This window comes from Procambarus clarkii, chromosome 21, assembly GCF_040958095.1.
Source record: "Procambarus clarkii isolate CNS0578487 chromosome 21, FALCON_Pclarkii_2.0, whole genome shotgun sequence".
NCBI lineage: Eukaryota > Metazoa > Arthropoda > Malacostraca > Decapoda > Cambaridae > Procambarus > Procambarus clarkii.
This window is the reverse complement of record NC_091170.1, coordinates 19,648,204-19,666,374: the sequence shown is the minus strand read 5'-3', so window position 1 is coordinate 19,666,374 and position 18,171 is coordinate 19,648,204. Positions and strand designations below refer to the sequence as shown.

At 42.8% G+C, this 18,171-nt stretch overlaps 1 protein-coding gene across 2 annotated transcripts in view; it reads right to left on the bottom strand.

Moving 5' to 3' along the window:
* Nucleotides 1-453: 453 nt before the first annotated feature.
* LOC123760773 (angiopoietin-related protein 7) overlaps nucleotides 454-18,171 on the bottom strand; it is a 557,761-nt gene continuing 540,043 nt past the window's right edge. Inside the window, exons 9-10 of one of the 2 annotated variants that reach the window (XM_069328203.1) lie at nucleotides 17,773-17,972; nucleotides 454-2,533 (exon numbers count right to left, since the gene is read on the bottom strand). In XM_069328203.1, the coding sequence (XP_069184304.1) occupies nucleotides 17,779-17,972 (194 nt within the window). In that variant the 3' untranslated portion in view covers nucleotides 454-2,533; nucleotides 17,773-17,778. Of the gene's footprint in view, nucleotides 2,534-16,824; nucleotides 17,973-18,171 lie in introns of those variants that run through there. The other variant, XM_069328204.1, reaches the window with a different exon arrangement.

The window sequence follows — 18,171 nt, the reverse complement described above, 5'->3', positions numbered from 1 at the left end:
ATATATTGTTCTGCATCATTTTATTTCTCTTGATAGGCCCCACTAAGATTATGCATTTCAATTATTTTTTTCTCTTGTTAGGCCCCACTAAGATTATGCATTTCAGTTATAGTCGCCATACTGTAGAATGGACGTGATGTTACTTGACCGTGTGCAGTGAAGGACGACAGTTGCTTCCAGAAAAAGTGTTCTCACATATTGCGAGAGCTTACGATGTCAGTAATTATCAGAACAAGGCGTCAAGCCGGTTAAGACTATGAAACACCGTCGAGAAGTTAAAATGTCTTAATGTATATTATCTAAAAAGGTGAAGGGTAAAGGGCAACATGACTGAAGTATTAACATGGGTGAAATTATATAACAAAAAAATATTACAAAAAACTGTAACATTTTCAAACTATAATTTATTTATAACTATGCTCAGTAAAGGCCAAAAATGCATCTAAAGTGGTTAGGTCAAATAACAATGATCCCAAATGAATAATCTTGTGATTAAAAAACCTTATCAGAAGGAAAAAGCTTTGATCAAAGGCCCGAGAATGGGAAAATCAATCTTGAACAATAATATGCCAAACTAGTTAGAAATGTTGCAGAAATAAGGAAAGCAAAAAAAAAAAAAAATATGATGTATAGGAGACCAGGCAATGATAATTTATAAAACATTTTCTGATATATTAAACAAAGAGGAAAAGACTTCACGAATTATATCTGAGGCAGGTCAGGTAACTGATAAAGAAAAAGAAATGACTTTTTCAACTAAATTCTTCCTCTCTTTATTTACAAAAGAAACTCAACTATGCATTCAGCAGACAAAATCTTTGAAGATCGAGAGGACAAGTAAACTAGCTTAGTAGTTACTAGCGAGGAGGTTATTTAACAATATATGCAAACTAGTCCCCTGAGCCACAAAACAATCCAAGGTGCTTAAGTAATGTAAAATAAAGCTTAGTGACCCATTGACTACCATATTTAATTAATCATTATCCGAGCAGAGTACCGGGGTTATAGATGATTGCTGATGTGGTGCCAATTGCCGGGAATGGATTTAATTGATAATTAAAAAAGCTATTCGTATTCACCTTGAAAATCAGATTAATAAAGAATTAACGACATGGTTTCACTAAGGGCCGCTCATGTTTAAGAAATTTTCTATTATTCTTTTCATGTAAATTTCAAGAAGCTGGTAGTGGGAAAGACTGTGACATTCTAAAATTTGACATCAACAAGGACTTTGTTACTGCGCCTCACAAGACTAAAAAGCTAGAGGCACATTGTAATGGGGGTTTATTTTAAGTCGGATTAGAACTTAGTAATTTTTATTAGACAGCAGAGAGTTGGCATGAATAGAGTTAAATCCCACGTGGATTTAACTCCCATGTGAGTTAAATTCCCAAAAGTGCTAAAAGAGAATCTACACAAACTTTACACGTGGACAAAAGATTAGCATATGCAGTTTAATGATGCAAACAAAAAAATTGGGATTTGAGCTTAGTAATAATAATATTAGAGTTTCAATATATCACCTGGACAATATTGAAAATGTCAAGTATTTATGAGAGAAATATCTAGGAGACAATCAAAAGAAATTCATCAATGCATAAATATGAAATAAAACATATAGGATACCGAGATAAATTTTTGCTAAGTATTAGCCTCAATACATCAAATATTTCCTCCAACAGAAGAAAAAGTATTGTACCGAGTTTTATTGTTTAACATTACAATCAAAGTTGGAAAAAGCTGCTTAATTATCTAAGGATAATTAGGTCCGGCCTCGGTTGGTCCCTGGGGCTGGTCACGGGTCACCACCTGGTCCCTGGGGATGGTCACGGGTCACCACCTGGTCCCTGGGGATGGTCACGGGTCACCACCTGGTCCCTGGGGATGGTCACGGGTCACCACCTGGTCCCTGGGGATGGTCACGGGTCACCACCTGGTCCCTGGGGATGGTCACGGGTCACCACCTGGTCCCTGGGGCTGGTCACGGGTCACCACCTGGTCCCTGGGGATGGTCACGGGTCACCACCTGGTCCCTGGGGATGGTCACGGGTCACCACCTGGTCCCTGGGGATGGTCACGGGTCACCACCTGGTCCCTGGGGATGGTCACGGGTCACCACCTGGTCCCTGGGGATGGTCACGGGTCACCACCTGGTCCCTGGGGATGGTCACGGGTCACCACCTGGTCCCTGGAGATGGTCACGGGTCACCACCTGGTCCCTGGGGATGGTCACGGGTCACCACCTGGTCCCTGGGGCTGGTCACGGGTCACCACCTGGTCCCTGGGGATGGTCACGGGTCACCACCTGGTCCCTGGGGATGGTCACGGGTCACCACCTGGTCCCTGGGGATGGTCACGGGTCACCACCTGGTCCCTGGGGATGGTCACGGGTCACCACCTGGTCCCTGGGGATGGTCACGGGTCACCACCTGGTCCCTGGGGATGGTCACGGGTCACCACCTGGACTTTAGTCAACTCTTCCACTTGTAACACTTGTGGAGGAACTTCACTCCGGTGATGACTCCATTCCATACTGCAAATGTATACACCAAAATGTTATATAATTAAACAAGTATATATTTACTGTATACTGTATAATTACAAGAGTCAAAATTACAATAGTCAGTAACAAGAGCAAGAACTTGAGAAATCAAGATTTTAGATAATTAATAATAAGCCTTGTCCAGTAAATTAATTTTGTTATAAACTTTGTGAATAAAGAAAACTGAATAAGAAATATAAAGACAACAATTAACAAATAAGTATAATGGCAAAATATAAATCTCTCCTTTATTATAGCATACATTATTCCATAAATACAAGCAAGAACACCACCACAACAAATAAATACATCAAACATCAAAGAAAAAAAAAATATATATATACATATATATATATTAGTATATTTTGGTAGCAGTCTTTCCTGTAGACATATATTATTAAATATGACCGAAAAAGTAAGATTAATAATTCTAACACGAATTTTCTCTATCTTTCTTACGTTTCTTTTCACTGTTGGTGGTAATTCAAAGATCAATTCTCCAAAAAATTCATTTTTATTTCTAGTCTGACGCGACACGTGAGCGCGTTTTGTAAAACTTATTACATTTTCAAAGACTTTAGTTTACAAACACACAACTGAAACTGAATAGAGCTTACACATCTTCGAGTTTATATCTACATTTGGGTGAGGTGGATGAGGTGAAAACAAACTTTCAACAATGGGTATTGAATGGGTATTAAATTCAAACACAAGACAGAACACGAAACAATGGGTATTCAATGGAAGTAATTGTAGAAAGCCTATTGGTCCATATTTCTTGATGCTTCTATATTGGAGCGGAGTCTTGAAGTGGGTAGAATATAGTTGTGCATTAATTGGCTGTTGATTGCTGGTGTTGACTTCTTGATGTGTAGTGCCTCGCAAACGTCAAGCCGCCTGCTATCGCTGTATCTAACGATGATTTTTGTGTTGTTTGCTAAGATTTCTCTGATGATGGTTTGTTTGTGGGAAGAGATTATATGTTCCTTAATGGAGCCCTGTTGCTTATGCATCGTTAAACGCCTGGAAAGAGATGTTGTTGTCTTGCCTTGGGGAATGGTGGGGATGACGAGGGGACGGAAGTGAGAGATGGTGGGGAGGACGAGGGGACGGGGGAGTTTGGCATGGTAGGGGATGGGGGAATGGAGAATACTGGAGAGGACAAAGGGACAGGAGAGTGTGGCATGATGGGAAGGAAAAGGGGATGGTGGAGTAGGGAATGGTGGGGAGGATGAGGGGACAGTGGAAATTTTTAAATTTAAATTTTAAATTTTGCCCCGAGGGGCGAGTTTATTGGGCAGCGCCACTCATCTTGTGAGTGAACATACCGCCATAGCAGCATGTACAACACTCCCCAATAGGAAGAAAACCCACTGGGTTGTTCTTCCTGTCACTTGTACCCAGACACAGCTGGGACTTGCTTAACTGTCTCAAGTGAACAGCTCCTCAAACAAGAAGATTAACATTTATCAACCCTTAAAAACTTACGTTATCTTGCGGGTGCAAAATGGGGAAATCTTTTAAGAACAGTATCAATATTTGACAAATAGTGTTTTCCTAACTCAAACAATGTGGGGTTTATTATTCTACAGTTATTCCTAATGTCTCTCAGGTGTTCACATTCACGTAGATAGTGGTCAAGGCGGTGTCCATCACTCTCTCCACAGATTCTGCAACTTCGCTGATCAACTGTTGTTTCCATTCCACATCTCCATGGATATTTGTATCCAAGACGGATTCTCACTATTACTGAATCTCTCCCTCGCCCTCCTCCTCTTCGGCCATAATGATTGGGATTGCCAGCTGCAACCATGTTGTACCATCGTACAGATTCACTGGTTTGTTCTTCTATCCTCCTTTCCTCAGTTACCTTGTCACGGTGATGTTGCCTGACAATACCTCTAATTTGTAGTAGAGTCTTGGGTATGAAGTATTCAATATGGTCATAATGTATTGAATAAGCGGATTAAGGTGTCCTGTAGATACCAGTTGCGTTGCTCCTGGCAGTATGGGTTCGAGTCACTTCTGGGGTTTGAGTTTTCAGTCGCATATAGTCCTGGGGACCATTCAGGCTTGTTCGCATTTGTGTTTCTCACGTGTGCCCTAAAGAATGAGGTGATTTGATAAAATGCTATGCCCAAGATTACCATCCGAGTGCCGGCGGGGAAGTGGTTCAAATAGCTTCGGCTGTCACTTCCTTATGTCCGGTCGTGATGGTCAAGCGGATTAAGGCGTCCTGTAGTTACCAGTGGCGTTGCTCCTTGGAGTATGGGTTCGAGTCACTTCTGGGGTGTGAGTTTTCAGTCGCATATAGTCCTGGGGACCATTCAGGCTTGTTTGCATTTGTGTTCCTCACGTGTGCCCCAATGAATGAGGTGATTTGATAAAATGCTATGCCCAAGATTACCATCTGAGTGCCGGCGGGGAAGTGGTTCAAATAGCTTCGGCTGTCACTTTCCTTATGTCCGGTCGTGATGGTAAAGTGAATTAAGGCGTCCTGTAGTTACCAGTGGCGTTGCTCCTGGGAGTATGGGTTCGAGTCACTTCTGGGGTGTGAGTTTTCAGTCATATATATATATATATATATATTAAAGTTTGTGAGGGTACCACCTCCGGTGCCAATGTGGGGACCCATAGCCTCGGAGAAGAAAATAAAAAGTATTCAGAGGAGACCTTGTGGTTTCTCACTGAACACTAATATTATCTTCTCTCTCTCTCTCTCTCTCTCTCTCTCTCTCTCTCTCTCTCTCTCTCTCTCTCTCTATATATATATATATATATATATATATATATATATATATATATATATATATAGAGAGAGAGAGAGAGAGAGGGAGAGAGAGAGAGAGAGAGAGAGAGAGAGAGAGAGAGAGAGAGAGAGAGAGAGAGAGAGAGAATATATATATATATATATATATATATATATATATATATATATATATATATATATATATATATATATATATATATATATATAATTCAATACATTCCAGAACACAAAAGTTATACAATGACTAAAACCCATTACCACATTACAGAATTATCAGTAACAAAAGTATTTATCAGGCAAATTGCACTGAAACCAAATATTGGATGATCAGAAGGTGAATTTTTTTAATTTATTTATTAACAATTTATTTATTATTTATTTATTAACAAACTAATAGGTGTCACCCAAGTAGTGTTTGATTTTCTAAAGAAAATAGGAATAAGCATAAATTCCCTAGTGCCTTAAGGTACTGGGTCAAAACGGCTCAGACAGACACATTCAGGACTGAATTTGACAATGTTCCTAAGAAGCTACAAAATGATCTGGGTCTCGGGTTAGACACCAACAATTATAACATAATCAGATGCGGAGGACGCTTACAGCATGCTGACATAGATCTGAAAGCAAAAAATCGAATATTGCTTCCTTGTCACCACATAGTAAGCAAACTAATTGTGTTACACATACACAAATACAACACTTTGCATGGTGGAGTATTAGATACCTTCACTGACTTAAGACAACAGTACTGGCTACTCCAAGGTAGGCAGACAGTAAAATCCATAATTAAATCCTGTGTTATTTCCCGGAGATACGATGCCAGAGTGTGTCCATATCCAGGCCCTCCTCCACTTCCAAAAGAACGAGTTGTACATATTCGTCCCTTTGAAACTACAGGAGTAGATTTAACAGGAGCACTAACATTAACAGGCTCCAAAGACAAAAAACCAGTAAAGGCATATATCTGTCTTTTTACTTGTGCCACAACAAGGGCAGTCCATCTAGAAGTGACTCCCGATATGAGTGCCGAGGCATTCTTACAGGCTTTCCGCAGGTTTGCTTCACGTAGATCCAGTCCTAAGTTAATGATCTCAAACAATGCGTGCAACTTAGTGGCAGGAGAAACATGTCTGAGAAAAATCTGGACTCGCCGAAAGGTGCACACGGCTCTAAATCAACGGCAGTACCTAATCTAAGTCCTAAATCCTCCTCGGGTTTAGGACGGTCGTAGTCTCACTTTACACTACTACTGCTCGGTGATGATATGGAAATTTTTTTTACTGAGAATTATATAAAATATATATATATATATATAATAAATTCTCCTGTAAATTAATGTAAATACAATCTCCAATATTGTAAATCATTTAAAGAAAAATAAGTATAACATTTACGGGATTTAAAGTTCATGTTCTGTGATAATGAAACACTTGTGTACTGACATTTATAGCACTGTACATGTAATGTAATATTGCCTTGTAAAATTTATGTGTATATGATTTATATTGTATATTATTATATATAGATAAAAAAAAATCACAATTATCAGCTCACCACAACCACCACAAGTACCAGCTCACCTTTATCACCACAAGTACCAGCTCACCACTACCACCACAAGTACCAGCTCACCTTTATCACCACAAGTACCAGCTCACCACTACCACCACAAGTACCAGCTCACCTTTATCACCACAAGTACCAGCTCACCACTACCACCACAAGTACCAGTTCACCACAACCACCACAAGTACCAGCTCACCACAACCACCACAAGTACCAGCTCAGCACAACCACCACAAGTACCAGCTCACCACAACCACCACAAGTACCAGCTCACCACAATCACCACAAGTACCAGCTCACCACAACCACCACAAGTACCAGCTCACCACAACCACCACAAGTACCAGCTCACCACAACCACCACAAGTTCCAGATCACCACATCCACCACAAGTACCAGCTCACCACAACCACCACAAGTACCAGCTCACCACAACCACCACAAGTACCAGCTCACCACAACCACCACAAGTACCAGCTCACCACAATCACCACAAGTACCAGCTCACCACAACCACCACAAGTACCAGCTCAGCACAACCACCACAAGTACCAGCTCACCACAATCACCACAAGTACCAGCTCACCACAACCACCACAAGTACCAGCTCACCACAACCACCACAAGTACCAGCTCACCACAACCACCACAAGTACCAGCTCAGCACAACCACCACAAGTACAAGCTCAGCACAACCACCACAAGTACCAGCTCACCACAATCACCACAAGTACCAGCTCACCACTACCACCACAAGTACCAGCTCACCTCTACCACCACAAGTACCAGCTCACCACTACCACCACAAGTACCAGCTCACCACTACCACCACCAGTACCAGCTCACCACAACCACCACAAGTACCAGCTCACCACTACCACCACAAGTACCAGCTCACCTTTATCACCACAAGTTCCAGCTCACCTTTATCACCACAAGTACCAGCTCACCACTACCACCACAAGTACCAGCTCACCACTACCACCACAAGTACCAGCTCACCACTACCACCACAAGTACCAGCTCACCACAACCACCACAAGTACCAGCTCACCACTACCACCACAAGTACCAGCTCACCACTACCACCACAAGTACCAGCTCACCTTTATCACCACAAGTACCAGCTCACCACAACCACCACAAGTACCAGTTCACCACTACCACCACAAGTACCAGCTCACCACTACCACCACAAGTACCAGCTCACCTTTATCACCACAAGTACCAGCTCACCTTTATCACCACAAGTACCAGCTCACCTTTATCACCACAAGTACCAGCTCACCTTTATCACCACAAGTACCAGCTCACCACAACCACCACAAGTACCAGCTCACCACAAAAACCACAAGTACCAGCTCACCACAATCACCACAAGTACCAGCTCACCACTACCACCACAAGTACCAGCTCACCTCTACCACCACAAGTACCAGCTCACCACAACCACCACAAGTACCAGCTCACCACAACCACCACAAGTACCAGCTCACCACAACCACCACAAGTACCAGCTCACCACAACCACCACAAGTACCAGCTCACCACAACCACCACAAGTACCAACTCACCACAACCACCACAAGTACCAGCTCACCTTTATCACCACAAGTACCAGCTCACCTTTATCACCACAAGTACCAGCTCACAACTACCACCACAAGTACCAGCTCACCACAACCACCACAAGTACCAGCTCACCTTTATCACCACAAGTACCAGCTCACCACTACCACCACAAGTACCAGCTCACCTTTATCACCACAAGTACCAGCTCACCTTTATCACCACAAGTACCAGCTCACCACAACCACCACAAGTACCAGCTCACCACAACCACCACAAGTACCAGCTCACCACTACCACCACAAGTACCAGCTCACCACAACCACCACAAGTACCAGCTCACCACAACCACCACAAGTACCAGCTCACCACAACCACCACAAGTACCAGCTCACCACAACCACCACAAGTACCAGCTCACCACAACCACCACAAGTACCAGCTCACCACAACCACCACAAGTACCAGCTCACCACAACCACCACAAGTACCAGCTCACCACAACCACCACAAGTACCAGCTCACCACAACCACCACAAGTACCAGCTCACCACAACCACCACAAGTACCAGCTCACCACAACCACCACAAGTACCAGCTCACCACAACCACCACAAGTACCAGCTCACTACTACCACCACAAGTACCAGCTCACCACAACCACCACAAGTACCAGCTCAGCACAACCACCACAAGTACCAGCTCACCACAACCACCACAAGTACCAGCTCACCACAACCACCACAAGTACCAGCTCACCACAACCACCACAAGTACCAGCTCACCACAACCACCACAAGTACCAGCTCACCACAACCACCACAAGTACCAGCTCACCACAACCACCACAAGTACCAGCTCACCACAACCACCACAAGTACCAGCTCACCACAACCACCACAAGTACCAGCTCACCACAACCACCACAAGTACCAGCTCACCACAACCACCACAAGTACCAGCTCACCACAACCACCACAAGTACCAGCTCACCACAACCACCACAAGTACCAGCTCACCACAACCACCACAAGTACCAGCTCACCACTACCACCACAAGTACCAGCTCACCACAACCACCACAAGTACCAGCTCACCACAACCACCACAAGTACCAGCTCACCACAACCACCACAAGTACCAGCTCACCACAACCACCACAAGTACCAGCTCACCACAACCACCACAAGTACCAGCTCACCACTACCACCACAAGTACCAGCTCACCACAACCACCACAAGTACCAGCTCACCACAACCACCACAAGTACCAGCTCACCACAACCACCACTAGTACCAGCTCACCACAACCACCACAAGTACCAGCTCACCACAACCACCACAAGTACCAGCTCACCACAACCACCACAAGTACCAGCTCACCACAACCACCACAAGTACCAGCTCACCACAACCACCACAAGTACCAGCTCACCACAACCACCACAAGTACCAGCTCACCACAACCACCACAAGTACCAGCTCACCACAACCACCACAAGTACCAGCTCACCACAACCACCACAAGTACCAGCTCACCACAACCACCACAAGTACCAGCTCACCACAACCACCACAAGTACCAGCTCACCACAACCACCACAAGTACCAGCTCACCACAACCACCACAAGTACCAGCTCACCACAACCACCACAAGTACCAGCTCACCACAACCACCACAAGTACCAGCTCACCACAACCACCACAAGTACCAGCTCACCACAACCTCCACAAGTACCAGCTCACCACAACCACCACAAGTACCAGCTCACCACAACCACCACAAGTACCAGCTCACCACAACCACCACAAGTACCAGCTCACCACAACCACCACAAGTACCAGCTCACTACAACCACCACAAGTACCAGCTCACCACAACCACTATAAGTACCAGCTCACCACAACCACCACAAATACCAGCTTACCACAACCACCACAAGTTGTGGGAAAATCCTAGCAATTTTAATTCTTTTTCTTTTATGAATTATTATATATTCACTTTACTTATTTTTTAATTGACTTTAATATTATATTACTTTTATTTGATTATTTTTCTTAGTTCTTAGTTCTTAGAAAGTTAGTTAGTAGTAAGTAAGTGGACTGTATATATTCTGATTCAGCTGCTAGAACTTATCTCACACAATGGGAGGGACAATTTGTAGCTCAAACCACTTGGAGGTGTATCCTTCATGAACCACAAATTGTTTGCGTGGTCTTTGATATATAAATTATAAATCATACCACATATGGTGGTCTAATCTACTATTATTACAGCAAATTAAATTAATATATATTAATACTATGTCTACAGTAGTAAACTAAAGGGCCTGTCAATGTTGGTGGGGCCTGCTAAGGCATTGTGTAATTGTAGCATCAGAACTGGGTGTGGCCCTGTGCCTCAGAGTGCCACGTAATGACGGCTGTCTGGAGGCCTACAAGACTTGTTGTACAGCAGGGTAACAAATTTGTATAATTATGTTAGGAGCCAGCTTCCTGCTTCACTAACTTCCTCACAATTACCTGTTTGGGATGTAAGGAATAAATAATGGTTCCCTAAACATATAAGTACTGGTACGACATGGAATATGTGTGTGTTGAGCAGAGTAAACGTACTTGGTTGTTGGTTTTCTCATGCTAATAACTGGCCACCTATCTATATTAAATGATGCATCAATTAAAACAGATTAAAGAGAGTAGTCGGATACTCAAGTGCTGCTGTTTGTAGCAGAGGTGTTGCTGTTGTATATTTCTTGGGATCGAGTAAGTCTATAGTGCGAGTCTAGTATTTCAACTCTCTCAGGAGCACTCGTTTCGTGTTGTTATTGTTATAATTCTGGTGTACGTGACGACGCTCTAGGGGAGACGCCCTCAATTGTTTGGTGGTTCTATTTGTGTTTAAGGAATAGAGAGTTAAGCTATATTCCTGGTGTTGGAAATTATATTCAGTCCTAGTGATCACTTTTTTAAATACTAGACTGAGGTTTAAAAGAAATTAGAGTTAATAAAATATGTGGTGTCGATGACGTCATGGAATCACCCATTCTCTTTTTCTTTATGGAGGTAACTTATGTTGTTATGTGTGTCTGATTTCTGACATAATTCCGGGGGGGGGGGGGGGAACACGGGTCGAAGTCCCGGTAAGGACTGCGATCACTATATTCCTCTCCTTCAGAATTATAGTGTTGCTTTAATTTGAATTTGCATTGTTGTGCTGCAGTCCTTTGGGGACGGATGTCCCGTACTGGCATTTTGGGTGCTGGAAGTCATTGAACGTCTTCTTTTCCTGACAGTTCTAAAGGAACTAATTTCTCTAATGTTTTGAGAGTAGTGTTGCCTCGGCATTTTACGTTCACTATTCTCAAGATGCCCTGGCTGTCTGGATGAACAGAGACTATTTGACCTATAGGCCACTCTGAGTGTGGCCCATCGCTGTCCTCCAGAACTATGTCACCAGGGTTCAAGTTAATTCTGTTGTAGGGGTTGTTTGCCCCATAATAATACTCCCTCAGAGCAGTAAGGTATTCTCGAGTCCACACGTCATTCCACCGACTTATCACCCCTGATAGATGTTTGACACGTTGAACCAAATCACTCTCCCGAACATATGAAGGATCCTCTGGTTCCTCATCTGTAAGGGACACTAGGGTTCTGACAGGTGTCCCATATATCTGATGAGCTGGACTTAATGCTTCACGCTGCAAAACATCATCATAGAGGTAGGTAAGTGGTCGGTTATTAACTCGTGCTTCGATCTCTATGGCTACGGTTTGGAGCTCCTGTAGGTCAATCTTTTGGTGGTGTAGGGTTTTCCGTAGAGAATGTTTCACTGTACCAATCGTGCGTTCATAGACGCCTCCATGCCATGGTGCTCTGGAAGGTATGAATTTCCATTGGTACTGCCGTTGATTTAGGGCCGTGTGCACCTTTCGGCGAGTTCAGATTTTTCTCAGACATGTTTCTCCTGCCACTAAGTTGCACGCATTGTTTGAGATCATTAACTTAGGACTGGATCTACGTGAAGCAAACCTGCGGAAAGCCTGTAAGAATGCCTCGGCACTCATATCGGGAGTCACTTCTAGATGGACTGCCCTTGTTGTGGCACAAGTAAAAAGACAGATATATGCCTTTACTGGTTTTTTGTCTTTGGAGCCTGTTAATGTTAGTGCTCCTGTTAAATCTACTCCTGTAGTTTCAAAGGGACGAATATGTACAACTCGTTCTTTTGGAAGTGGAGGAGGGCCTGGATATGGACACACTCTGGCATCGTATCTCCGGCAAATATCGGGTATCGAACTCGGTCATAGTCAAAAGTGTATGTAAGGTTCGTAGATTGGGACGGTCGTCGTCCAGGGGGATGTTGAGGGTCACAAAGGATAAAAGGAATAAGAGGGGAGAGGAGGATAAGTATGTAGGCAGGTGTACATCATCAAAGTTGATAGTGTGAGGGAGGGAGGGTACCACATGGTGTGGGACGGACAGGCGGGACGTTGTGGGTCATGTAGGGGTAAAAAGGGTAGATGGAATAAGTAAGGGAGAGAGTGTACATGTTGAGTAGTTGTAAGATGAAAAATAAGAGTATGTGCTGTAGAGTTAATCGTGTGTAGATATATAGTTAAATAACAGTATGTAGGATGTGTTGAGGTGTAGAGGAGGTCCCCCCCCCCTACCCCCTGACAGGGTAGGAGACCAGACTTTTAAGATGGGTGGTTAGGGGTAGAGCACATGAAGGAGGATAGGGGAGAGGGGAAGGGAGGGGAGCAGGCGGAAGCTTTGACTGATAGCGCGGGTCTCTGTTTTATGTAGTGTATATATTTTACCAATTCTCAGCCTGTGGAGTGGGTCTCCAATATCTTCAGCCGCAGGAGATTAGTTTTCATGTCGGAGTCGATGGGGTGTACACGGTAAGAGGTCACGGCAACAACTGATGGATAGGAATGACCTGTACTGGTTTTGTAAACAGGGTGGGTGAGTCTCCCCCTCGCTCCCTCCCCTCCCCTAGCTTGCTTCCAGAGGGGCATCACCACATAACAACATGCCTACATGGATGTGAGTGTGTGTGGGAGCGAGCATTTATGCGCTCACCTCTTTGAAGACCGAGACGTTAGTGAGTTGAATGACAGCAAAAGGATATAGCATAGCTCACACCGCCACATAGCAGCAGCAGCAGCAGCAGCACATAGTCATGTGGTTTGCACCACCACCACCACATGCTAGCAGAGCACTCAGGACCGGTGTGTGGTGTTTGACGCTCTGCACATTCTAGAGCAGTGTGTTACACTGCTCTAGAATTCCACACATCTGTTTCAGGACAACTGGGCGTACAACTTATTGGAGTAAACTATCTCTGCACAACATCAGTGCTGGGCAAAGATGTCACACAGTCCATTACTACAAGGGAGAATGGATCCTGTGGAACAACAATACATTGCAATAAAGCCCTACGAACACTGACTCGAATTGCGCAATGATAAACACGTAATCCACTTAGAATAAGAATAACTGGCCACAACACTCTGCAATTTAGGCCTAGAAAAAATGTTACCACTATTAATAGTTACACAAGTTTTACAAATAGTCTTCCCATGACGTAATCTGGAGATTACTTAACTTACACAAACACAAGGACTCGAAATCTGAAATGAGCCGCCAAGTAACAGGTACTTTGGCCTCCTCCCATTTCCATTCACTATGCTAGGGCGAGGTGGGGCCTCTATAACTGACTCACTCTTGACAACTTATTCTAACTCTGGAGCGAGCAGGCAAGCCCCCCTTCACCCGACATCCTTTCCCAGACCATTCACTTGGTTAGGATAAAGCAGAGTCGAGGCAACAACTGACTTACTCTCGACTCCTGATTCAACGTTTGTAGTGAGCAGGCAAGACACTGGTACATGAACTTCCTGTTCCAAACCGTCCACTTGGTTACAAATAAGCAGGGTCATAGTACCAGACTTACTCTCAACAACTAGGTTTGCCAAACATGAATCCTGAACATCCACATCCCACTTCTCCTCTGAAGGAGTACTGGTATCTTGAACAATTACTTCAGTAGTGACAAGACTGACAACTGGAACAATAATAGAACTAGAATCAGCACGCGTAGGGTAGATATCACCATCCTTTACAACAGGTTGTTTACTCCCATAACTAGACTCAACACAGACATGAAAGATAACACTATCCACTGCAACAGGCTGTTTACTAAGAGTACTTGATAGAGAACATGTATTGTAGATAACACCATCCCTTACATCTGGCTGGCCTCTCAAAATAACTGATTCTGGTAACACAATGGTACCAACCTTTCCAAACAATATTATTTATGGCCCCAGCATTACCCAAGATAACATCTATACCAGAAATTCGTAACTGATTACTAACACCAACAGTGCATAAGCTTGGAGTAAGGTTGGACCTCAAAATTATGTCTATCAGAGGTATAGTTTGATAACTTGTAACACTCTGAAGAACTACAGACTCCCCCAAATCTCTTTTTGCTACCTTAGTAAGGGTATGCTTAGATATCAATGTTTGGGATGCCCCCCATGTCCCTTAAAACTACAACACGCTTCCATTTACCATTTTACAAAATATATTTCCAGCATACAAATATGGTGATACTGGTCCATCCTTTTGGGATCTACGGTAACATGCTTAGTATATCTACTCTGCACACCTCTACTAAATATGAGACCAGTAGGTCTTAACTCAAGATATTTCTGAAAACAAGATGTTACGACATGGCCTCTTCTCTTGCAATGTGTACAAAATTTAGTGTCAGTGATTACCCTGTCACACCCACTGAAGACTTATTAATTACATTACTGGGGTGTTGCATCCCTTCTGTGTGTTCTCTAACTTGCTGATGCTGATTAAATTTATTATTATGATTATTGTTATGTGGGGCTGTAAAAGGCTCCCTTGTGTGTAACTCATGCTCATCAGCGAGCTTCGAGAGCTCATCAATGTCAGTAAAATTCTTTTGTTCCAAAATATAGGTTGATAATATATAATATATATCTGGGAGACAAGATAATACCTCTTCATTATTTAGTAGGTTTTTAAGAGTCTCAAACTCTGTAATTGAAAGTGATTTAAGTCATCTCTCACAGTAATTTACTTTTAACCTAGTAAAGTCAGATATAGGCTGATCATGTGCCCTTTTTAATCCGAAATTTTTGTCAATGTGCATCTGGATTTAATTGATAAGCATTTGGGATGCTCTTTTTAACAAAATTAAAATCAAAATTGTTTGCATCAGGAAGTGATGCAAAGACCTCTTAAGCCTTGCCTCTTAACTGACTTTTCATGATTGCAACCCACTGAGCTACAGGCCAATTCATACTAGTTGCAACTTACGAAAAATGAGAGAAGAAGATCTGAGGATCTTCATTAAATTTAGGTACCTCTGCATGTTTATTAATTCTAGACTAAGGATTGGCACTGTTTGAAATATTATTAGTATTACCCCTGTCCAGCTGTAATCCTCGGTGCTTCAACTCTGTTACTGTCTGCTGTCATTTGATGCTGAATTTCTAATTGTTCCCTCATAACTTCCTGTAGCTTAAGCTGAGCCACTAACAGTTTTTTTCAACCTCTAGCTTTAACTGTTTCTGTTTATTTTGAGCCTCTAGCTCTAACTGTTTCTGTTTATTTTGAGCCTCTATTTTAGCTAGTTCTATCTGAGCTTCCAACTCAAGACGTTTTATTGGTAACTGGTCATTGCACCCTTCTGCTAATTCCTCTAGAACGTCTTCCTCAAGTCTGCCTTCATCTATCAGGTGGGAAACTATTAGCTTTACCAACTGGGCACTAAACATTCTGTTATTAGCTGTTAAATCTAATTTACCTCCCATATAAATTAAGGCAGACTTTTGTCAGGTTCTTAATCCCTTCAAAGTTTGGCTCCGCAAGCAAAATTTCTATTTGTTGTTCCATTTCTATCACTTTAAAAATGTATTAACACTTATTAATTCACTTCACTGAACAACTTAAATCTTGGCCCTTGAGCTCAAGAATGACACTTACCTCAAATCGTGAAGTGTTGAAAAAAAAATCCACAAGCAGCTCAAAATAACAGAGAAATGGTACACAAGCCTTGATTGTTAACACTATATAACCACTTAGTACCTAGGAAGGCATTAATAATTAATGACATGTGCCACTAATAATGTAATAAGCAGTAATTATAATGTAGGAAACAACTTCTGGACACAGGCCCCCATAATTTATTATCTATCTAGTTCAGCACGGCTCGTGTACCTGTCAGCACAGGAACATATCTAGGGGGGTAAGATTACTGTGCATGTATTTAATACACCAGGATGCTCCCAGTAGACACAACTTTACTACAGGAAATAAAAACTATATATATATAAATTGTGTATATATATTTTCAGAATAATTGGCACGAAATTCCCCAATGCGTCTTTTCTTAACTATAATATAATCCTAGATCAAGGTATGGCTATAAAAATGTGTGTCTCCACGCATAATATTATTACAACTAAAGATACAAACAAAAGGGAATAGTACTTAACTTAAAACATGTTATCACCACCTGTGTTACGAGCCACTGCTCTCTGAAGCGGTGTGACTGCCTCACCGAGCAACGTGTCCTCTTAAAAAGAACGTCGCTTTTGGCCGTTTGCCCGAATATGGACGTAATTTGAAAATTAAAGTAAATTGCAAATAATTTTTTTTTTTTTTTTCAACAACAGTAAGTTAAGGGTCCTCTGATAGGTTAGGTGGGCAGGAAATTCTCATAAAGTTTAAAAACGTTATGAAAATCGTTAATTGAAAGTTCCTCTTCTAAGCTGTCCGAGGAGGGCCGGACGCCTAAATAGAAAACGGAACAGTACGTCACTTTTGTGAGTCGATTTCATTTCAAATTACGTCCAAATTTGGCCATAGTGCGCATACGAGCCAAAAGTGACGTTATTTTTAAGAGGACGGGTTGCACCGAGACAACGCTCCTCCCCCCCAAAGTACCAAGTGTTAAATATAAATCTTTACTAACACACTACTGATTGAAGTAATCACTAAGAGCCCACCAATATATATACATATGCAAATCGTTCACATTATATGCAATTATATACTCCTACAGTATGCGATGCATGATAACAGATATGTTACAGATATTTTACCTTTGAGATCCTCTAGATCGTACCAATAGGTAAGGCAGAATTAGTTAACACAATACTAGGTGTGGCAGTAATAGGTAAGGCAGTAATAGGTAAGGCGCTCATAGGCAAGACAGTAATAGGCAAAGCAGTAATAGGGATGCACCACTCCCAGCTCACCACCACATTATCTTACCAACAATTACTCGTGACAAGTTGGGAAATTCTGGGGTCGTATCATCATTTGTATCTGCTGGAGATGCTCCCAGTAGCTGCCTCTGACACCTGGCGTCCAGTAAAGTGTCGCCAAGTTACTCTGGAGAGCCGTGGTACCAACATTACTGCAGTCCCTGTACCACCACCCGCCTTGGTATGTTGGAAGCTGAGCACAGGACCCTGTGGAGGGAGCCACCACACACATGGATTACAGAGTTTAGTGACGTGTTCACATGTTTACGCACCTGCATGCACACACACACGCACACACGACCTAGTGGACAACGCTCGGGGATCGTAGTCCTAAGAGCCCCGAGTTCGATTCCCGGTCGAGGCAGAAACAAATGGACAACATTTCTTTCACCTGTTCACCAAAAAG